The sequence below is a fragment of the Acyrthosiphon pisum genome, chromosome A1 (genome assembly GCF_005508785.2).
Source record: "Acyrthosiphon pisum isolate AL4f chromosome A1, pea_aphid_22Mar2018_4r6ur, whole genome shotgun sequence".
In the NCBI taxonomy this organism is placed as follows: domain Eukaryota; kingdom Metazoa; phylum Arthropoda; class Insecta; order Hemiptera; family Aphididae; genus Acyrthosiphon; species Acyrthosiphon pisum.
The window spans coordinates 152169517-152178676 of record NC_042494.1 but is presented as its reverse complement, the minus strand read 5'-3'; the positions used below and the strand labels follow the sequence as shown (position 1 = coordinate 152178676).

Here is a 9160-nt window from a genome sequence, read left to right as displayed (position 1 = left end):
CGAGTTAAAAATTTATTTCACAATGAAGACAGTATGGAAACCTCCAAGGATATTTACTAATTGGGAATCCGCTGGCATTTCATACCCCTCGATCCCCTCATTTCGGGGGCCATGGGAAGCTGCGGTAAAATCGATAAAGACTCATTTATACAGAACGGTAGGTAACGCAAATATGACTTATGAGGAATTGAACACTGTTGTAATTCAAGTAGAGGCCTGTCTAAATTCCCGCCCTTTGTGCCCGTTGTCCTCCGACCCGTCCGACTTAAAGGCTTTAACCCCGGGACATTTCCTAACTGGAGACTCTCTAGTTGCTATACCTGAGCCCGACGTTACCACCACACCTATAAATAGACTAAATAGGTGGCGAAGAGTAACACAGGCTTTCCAACAAATATGGTCTCGATGGCAAAAGGAGTATTTGGCTCAGTTGCAACAGCGTGGTAAATGGGAAAGCGAAAAGGGGCCAAGGGTGAAGATTGGTACAGTGGTATTGATGAAAGAAGATAACATACCTCCTTTACAATGGAAATTAGGCAAGGTAGTTCAATTGCATACTGGTCCAGACAAAGTCGTAAGAGTAGTCACATTGCTTTCTGCCAAGGGTCAATTTACGCGAGCTATTCGGATGGTGTGTCCATTGCCTTTTGAAGGAAATCAAGCTGTTTAAAAAAGAAAATATAATGCCATAACAAACATTGATTTTGTCTATGTTAATATTTGTTTATAATTATTATTCTTTTGTTTTTAGATTTTACGTATTTGATTTAGGTACGTTGTTAGTTATTTATTTTTTTTGTTGTTTCTTTGTACTTATTATTAGCCTTATACATTTGAATCATATACATTTGAAACATTTTCAAGTTGTACAATGTTTATTATTATGTTAATTTTATAATGTTTCAAGGCGGGCGGTATGTTTGATTTCGAGTATAGCTTCAATCAGTAATAATATTATCAATGCCGTTATCATACAGTCCATAGTAAGTTATGTTGTATATAGTGTGCTCGAAAGCAAACGTGCTCTTTAAAATGTATATTCACTTAAGAAAAATAAAAGTTTTCGAGTAAAGTAAATTCTGTGGTTTTCATTTTAAATATACTTTATTCCTGCCTACGGTTTTCAACCGTAAAACATTGCGAAAGATAACATGGTCCGTTCGAGCAGGATACGTTCCGCGTATTAAGTTGAAAACACGTGTTCACATGACGGCGTTTTTTTTTTTTTTTTTTTTTTTTTTTTTTTTTTCAAATTAATAATATAAAGGTCGAATAAAGTATTTATCGTAAAAGCTAATCGTTAACCTGTGAATCTTAATTACAAATAGTGCGTTGTTTGCAGCCGATCGTGCATAAAAGAAAGAAATTAATCGTATGTCATGGGCTCGTTTTAGTTTATGTCAAATAAAATATATTTCATTTCGTTTCCGTGAATAAGTCGTTTGTGCGAACAACCGCAACGCGTCGTGGCATCTATATCGTAATTCGTAAGCTTATTCTGTATTTCGATCGCGGCCATATTTGGTTTCTCGTTTTATCGTTTTTAATTCGTAAATCGTTATTCGTTATAGCGAAATTCGTACAAGCGTCGAATCGGTGCAACGTTGTCATAGTAGTCGTACCGTCGCCGCGTACAAGTGTCGCGTCGTATATTGATAAATCATATCGCGTATAGTTGTTTACATCGAATATCTGATATCGCATAATCACATCACACGTTGTGTTTATAATATTGATATACGCGTGTTATTCATCTGAATCAACTGTAAAATTGAAGCAATTGCGGGCAGTTCCACCAGACGATTTTTAGTTCATTCTGTCGGTCAGTGAGAAATTGAATTGTCCATGGTTATCAACTCAACACAGATCAAACGTCGATTAAAGGTCAGAGATTTAATTCTAATTACCTTAGGCAAACTCCTCGAATAGATACAACAGTGTTCCTTTTCTATGCTTTAGTCGTTACAATTCAACTGAACTTGCGTTACCTTACCGAAGTAGTCTATTTAAATCTGAATAATTAATCATTATTTACTATGGGTGAACCGGCAGTGCTTGTAAATCGCCGCGGAGTATTAAAGGGCCAAATGACGCGTATTTTAAGTTACACGCTAGGAGAACGGGGTAACCTCGAAGTTGATCAAATAAAAAGTCGAAAGGATCGTTTAAAAGAATTGTTTGATGCTTTTGAGGAAGTTCAGTCGTCGATTGAAGAAGAAAGTGGTGTATCGGAGGACAGCGAAAATTACCGCGTTGAAGTCGAAAATGTGTATTATAAAGCTATGGCGAATTGCGAAAAAATAATAAAAGAAGAAGAACTAGAGCACAGCATCAGTTATCCGCGCGCAAATAGTGAAATTCAGAGCAATAATAATGCGAGTGGTAGCCAAGTAACACCCGTAAAATTAGCTGCGTTGCAAATACCAAAATTTACGGGCTTATATTCAGAGTGGGCAACCTTTTATGACATTTTCACAGCATTTGTGCATAACAATAAAGACATATCGGAAATACAAAAATTTTTCTATTTGCGTGAGGCACTCGAAGGTGATGCCGAAAAATGCTTGCAATGTTTAGGAACAACCGCCGAAAATTATAGAATTGCATGGCAAACCTTAGTATCGCGTTACAATAATAAAAAGGTGTTAATTCAAAATCACACGAAGGCGTTGTATGGATTACCAGCTGTCACGTCGGAATCGTCATTTCAATTACGTCAATTAATCGATGGGCTAAACGGTCATATTAATGCTCTTCAAATGTTAGGCCAGCAGCCTAAATTATGGGGCTCGTTGCTAATTCATTTAATTACGATTAAACTCGACAAAGAATGCCTGCGTGAATGGGAGACAGTATCGGAAAAGAATGAAATTTCTACGGCAGAAAAGTTATTAGAATTTTTGCAAAATAGATTCCTTGTGTTAGAAGCAATCGAGTCCTCAAATAGTGATATTGTACAACAAGTAAGCAGTACTGTAACCAAAAGATGGCCAAACAAGTCAACTGCACATGTTTCAACGAATGAAATAAAATGTTTTAATTGCGCTGGTGCGCATACAATTTATCGTTGTCCGTCATTTTTAGCCTTGTCTGTAAACGATCGCATAAAGAAAATCGATGCTCTTAAATTGTGCAAAATTTGTTTACGCTCTCATCCTAATATTAAATGTCAATCACGTCGTTGTGCTAAATGTTCGCGCCCACACAATAGTTTATTACATCTAATGAAAGCAGACAATCTTAAAAAGAAAAATTTCGCAACTACGACCAGCGAGTCCAGTACAAATAATACGTCGACTGAAAAATCAAATGTAAATGTAACGGAAACCGCGTCCATAAGTGCTCACGCATCAAAAGTAGATACGTGCGGCACCGTTTTGCTAGCTACAGCTATAGTAAAGGTATATAACAAGGACGGAAAGTCGATGAAGTGTCGCGTATTGTTAGATACTGGGTCTCAAAATAATTTTATGAGTGAGGAAGTATGTCAAATATTAAAACTACGACGTTCGAAAATATCATGTGCTATTGTCGGTATAGGTCAGTCTCAACAAGAATCGTCATCTGCGGTGTGTGCTACAATAGAATCGCTAGGTTCTAATTATAAATCAACCTTTGAGTTTTTGGTGTTACCCAAGTTAACAAATAATATACCGTTAATGTATATAGATACATCCAAAATGAATGTTCCAAAAAATATTCAGCTGGCTGATCCACAATATTATAAGCCGCAAAAAATCGATATTATTTTAGGTGCTTCAGTATTTTTTGAAGTATTAGGAACCGATCGTATCCAGCCAGTGAAAAATGGGGTATTCTTTCAAGAAACACATTTCGGTTATATTATAAGTGGTCAAGTACCCAGTGCAAAAAACAATCCGTCCACATCAATTATATCGTTTGTCGCGTGCACCGACATGCTAAGATTAGAAGAAAAAGTTTCAAGATTTTGGCATTCAGAAGAGATCTCGCCAGAAAAATCGTATTCGCTAGAAGAAAAATTATGCCGACAGCACTTTGATAGTACAGTAAGAAGACAAGAAGACGGAAGATTTACAGTTTGTCTGCCGTTTCGCGAGTCGGTGACAAAATTAGGCGAGTCACTAGATATAGCGTTGCGAAGGTTTCTGGCATTAGAACGAAAATTAAATGCAAATGAGTCCTTAAAAAAGGATTATGTGAAATTCATGGAAGAGTATCAAAGTTTAGGTCACATGTCACCTGTGGATTCATATGACACGAAAAAGCATTATTTTTTGCCACACCATGCCGTAATAAAAACCGATAGCGCCACCACTAAATTACGTGTCGTTTTTGACGGCACGTGCCGAACTACTTCGAACCTAAGCCTAAACGACGTATTATTGAAAGGTCCCGTAATACAGGAGGAGCTCGTTACCTTGTTGGCGCGATTCCGTACCCATAAATACGTCATAACAGCTGATATCAAGCAAATGTACCGTCAAGTCCTGATCGAAGAAAAGCATCGAGATTACCAACTGATATGGTGGCGTCCTAGCACTAATGAAAAAATACAAATATATCGTTTAAATACCATAACGTATGGCACCGTTCCGGCCTCGTTTTTAGCGACAGGCTGTCTACACAAGTTGGCAGAACAAGAATTGATAAACCATCCAGGTGCCTCCGAAATCATTCAAAATGATTTCTATATGGATGACCTGCTGTCGGGAGCAAATACAATTCAAGATACTATACGTATAAGAGACGACGTTATAAATATTTTACGTAAAGGTGGTTTTGAGTTACGTAAGTGGGCTGCAAATGATCCTATCTTACTGGAAGGTATACTCGGATCAAATAGTAATGAAAAGAACTTAATTATGGAATTGGACAACGGTCCTACAAAAATTTTGGGACTTATTTGGAATCCAAAGGAAGACCTATTGCAATATAAAGTCACACCATACGAAAGTGGTTCCGTTATTAACAAAAGAAAAATACTGTCAGACATCGCATCCATTTATGATCCACTTGGTCTTATAGGTCCTATTATAACTCGGGCAAAATTGTTTTTGAGAACGCTTTTTTGCAAGAAATATGATTGGGACGAATCGCTTCCAGAAGCAATAAAAGACGAATGGATTACATATAGGACTAATCTATACTCCTTAAGACAAGTAAATATTCCGCGAAGTCTTATAATCGATGATGGTATCAAGGAAATACAGGTACATGGATTTTCGGATGCGTCTATTGAAGCCTATGGGGCCTGTTTATATTTAAGGGTAACTTATTCAACAGGAGAGGTCGAAGTACGATTGATCGCCGCCAAGTCACGAGTAGCGCCTTTGAAAGCATTGTCAATCCCACGTCTAGAGCTATGTGCCGCCGTACTATTATGCAGATTGTCTAACAAAATAGTTAAAAAATTAAAATTGAACATAAGTCGTTGTTATTGGTGGACCGATTCGACAATAGTGATAGCTTGGATTTCATCACCTTCAGCAAATTGGAATGTGTTTGTCTCTCATCGAGTAGGTGAAATTCAAGAGTTGACATCCGCCCATGAGTGGCGTCATGTGAAAAGTGATGATAATCCCGCTGACGTTATTTCCCGTGGTAGAGATCCTTCTCTAATACGAAACGAAAAAATCTGGTGGGAAGGTCCCACATGGCTCAAGAAAGTTGAAAACCATTGGCCACCAATGTCCGAGGTGGATAAGAAAGGCGAAGTTCCGGAAATGCGAAAAACTACCAACCTTTTGTCAACAGTTAGCAACGATTGGTCGGTTATAGAACGTAGTTCATCATGGATGAGATTGTTGCGTATTATTGCGTATTGTCTACGCTTACGTTGTCTGAAAGTAAAAAATACCGGACCAATACAAACCGATGAAATAACTAAGGCAACGCAATGCATAGTGAAAGCCGTGCAAGTGCAGTATTGGTCAGAAGAAGTTGTCGATTTGAAAACAAAGGGCCAAGTGTCTACAAAAAGCAAAATATTCCGTTTATGTGCATTCTTGGATCAAAATCAAATTCTCAGAGTTGGTGGCAGATTAAAAAACGCCGATGCACTTGACTCGTTTCAACGGCATCCTATGCTTATTCCACAATCGTGTCATATCTCTAAGTTAATGTTTCGTGATGCGCATGAAAAAACAATGCATGGTGGTCCAGCTGCAATGCTTGCTTATGTTCGAGAACGTTTTTGGCCTATACATGGACGCAACATGGCTAAAAAGGTATTCTATGAATGCGTAAGTTGCTTTAGAACAAAACCTGTTACCGTTCAACCAATAATGGGTGATCTGCCAAAACAAAGGATAGAACCAAGTCGACCATTCTCCGTATGTGGTATAGACTTTGCTGGACCTTTCATGATTAAAGGAAGTTTACGTCGAAATGCACCAATTACAAAGGGATATTTATGTGTTTTCATATGTTTTGCCACAAAGGCAATACATCTCGAACTAGTGTGTGATTTGTCAACGCAAGCATTCTTAAACGCACTTAAACGTTTCACCAGCCGAAGAGGACTCTGTTCAGACCTATACTCCGATAACGCAACAAATTTCGTTGGGGCCAATCGAAAATTATCCGAGTTAAAAAATTTATTTCACAATGAAGACAGTATGGAAACCCTCCAAGGATATTTTACCAAATTGGGAATCCGCTGGCATTTCATACCCCCTCGATCCCCTCATTTCGGGGGCCTATGGGAAGCTGCGGTAAAATCGATAAAGACTCATTTATACAGAACGGTAGGTAACGCAAATATGACTTATGAGGAATTGAACACTGTTGTAATTCAAGTAGAGGCCTGTCTAAATTCCCGCCCTTTGTGCCCGTTGTCCTCCGACCCGTCCGACTTAAAGGCTTTAACCCCGGGACATTTCCTAACTGGAGACTCTCTAGTTGCTATACCTGAGCCCGACGTTACCACCACACCTATAAATAGACTAAATAGGTGGCGAAGAGTAACACAGGCTTTCCAACAAATATGGTCTCGATGGCAAAAGGAGTATTTGGCTCAGTTGCAGCAGCGTGGTAAATGGGAAAGCGAAAAGGGGCCAAGGGTGAAGATTGGTACAGTGGTATTGATGAAAGAAGATAACATACCTCCTTTACAATGGAAATTAGGCAAGGTAGTTCAATTGCATACTGGTCCAGACAAAGTCGTAAGAGTAGTCACATTGCTTTCTGCCAAGGGTCAATTTACGCGAGCTATTCGGATGGTGTGTCCATTGCCTTTTGAAGGAAATCAAGCTGTTTAAAAAAGAAAATATAATGCCATAACAAACATTGATTTTGCCTATGTTAATATTTGTTTATAATTATTATTCTTTTGTTTTTAGATTTTACGTATTTGATTTAGGTACGTTGTTAGTTATTTATTTTTTTTTTTTTTTTGTTGTTTCTTTGTACTTATTATTAGCCTTATACATTTGAATCATATACATTTGAAACATTTTCAAGTTGTACAATGTTTATTATTATGTTAATTTTATAATGTTTCAAGGCGGGCGGTATGTTTGATTTCGAGTATAACTTCAATCAGTAATAATATTATCAATACCGTTATCATACAGTCCATAGTAAGTTATGTTGTATATAGTGTGCTCGAAAGCAAACGTGCTCTTTAAAATGTATATTCACTTAAGAAAAATAAAAGTTTTCGAGTAAAGTAAATTCTGTGGTTTTCATTTTAAATATACTTTATTCCTGCCTACGGTTTTCAACCGTAAAACATTGCGAAAGATAACATGGTCCTTCGAGCCGGATACGTTCCGCGTATTAAGTTGAAAACACGTTGTCACATGACGGCGGTTTTTTTTTTTTTTTTTTTTTTTTTTTTTTTTTTTTTTTTCAAATTAATAATATAAAGGTCGAATAAAGTATTTATCGTAAAAGCTAATCGTTAACCTGTGAATCTTAATTACAAATAGTGCGTTGTTTGCAGCCGATCGTGCATAAAAGAATGAAATTAATCGTATGTCATGGGCTCGTTTTAGTTTATGTCAAATAAAATATATTTCATTTCGTTTCCGTGAATAAGTCGTTTGTGCGAACAACCGCAACGCGTCGTGGCATCTATATCGTAATTCGTAAGCTTATTCTGTATTTCGATCGCGGCCATATTTGGTTTCTCGTTTTATCGTTTTTAATTCGTAAATCGTTATTCGTTATAGCGAAATTCGTACAAGCGTCGAATCGGTGCAACGTTGTCATAGTAGTCGTACCGTCGCCGCGTACAAGTGTCGCGTCGTATATTGATAAATTATATCGCGTATAGTTGTTTACATCGAATATCTGATATCGCATAATCACATCACACGTTGTGTTTATAATATTGATATACGCGTGTTATTCATCTGAATCAACTGTAAAATTGAAGCAATTGCGGGCAGTTCCACCAGACGATTTTTAGTTCATTCTGTCGGTCAGTGAGAAATTGAATTGTCCATGGTTATCAACTCAACACAGATCAAACGTCGATTAAAGGTCAGAGATTTAATTCTAATTACCTTAGGCAAACTCCTCGAATAGATACAACAGTGTTCCTTTTCTATGCTTTAGTCGTTACAATTCAACTGAACTTGCGTTACCTTACCGAAGTAGTCTATTTAAATCTGAATAATTAATCATTATTTACTATGGGTGAACCGGCAGTGCTTGTAAATCGCCGCGGAGTATTAAAGGGCCAAATGACGCGTATTTTAAGTTACACGCTAGGAGAACGGGGTAACCTCGAAGTTGATCAAATAAAAAGTCGAAAGGATCGTTTAAAAGAATTGTTTGATGCTTTTGAGGAAGTTCAGTCGTCGATTGAAGAAGAAAGTGGTGTATCGGAGGACAGCGAAAATTACCGCGTTGAAGTCGAAAATGTGTATTATAAAGCTATGGCGAATTGCGAAAAAATAATAAAAGATGAAGAACTAGAGCACAGCATCAGTTATCCGCGCGCAAATAGTGAAATTCAGAGCAATAATAATGCGAGTGGTAGCCAAGTAACACCCGTAAAATTAGCTGCGTTGCAAATACCAAAATTTACGGGCTTATATTCAGAGTGGGCAACCTTTTATGACATTTTCACAGCATTTGTGCATAACAATAAAGACATATCGGAAATACAAAAATTTTTCTATTTGCGTGAGGCACTCGAAGGTGATGCCGAAAATGCTTGCAATGTTTA

At 37.5% G+C, this 9160-nt stretch overlaps 1 protein-coding gene across 1 annotated transcript in view; it reads left to right on the top strand.

The window, feature by feature from the left end:
* Positions 1-1261: 1261 nt before the first annotated feature.
* The window catches only part of LOC100570266, an 8640-nt gene continuing 741 nt past the window's right edge, over positions 1262-9160 (top strand). The window contains exon 1 of the mRNA XM_008186950.3: positions 1262-6992. Coding sequence (XP_008185172.2) covers positions 2037-6992 — 4956 coding nt within the window. The 5' untranslated portion in view covers positions 1262-2036. The remainder of the gene's footprint in view (positions 6993-9160) is intronic.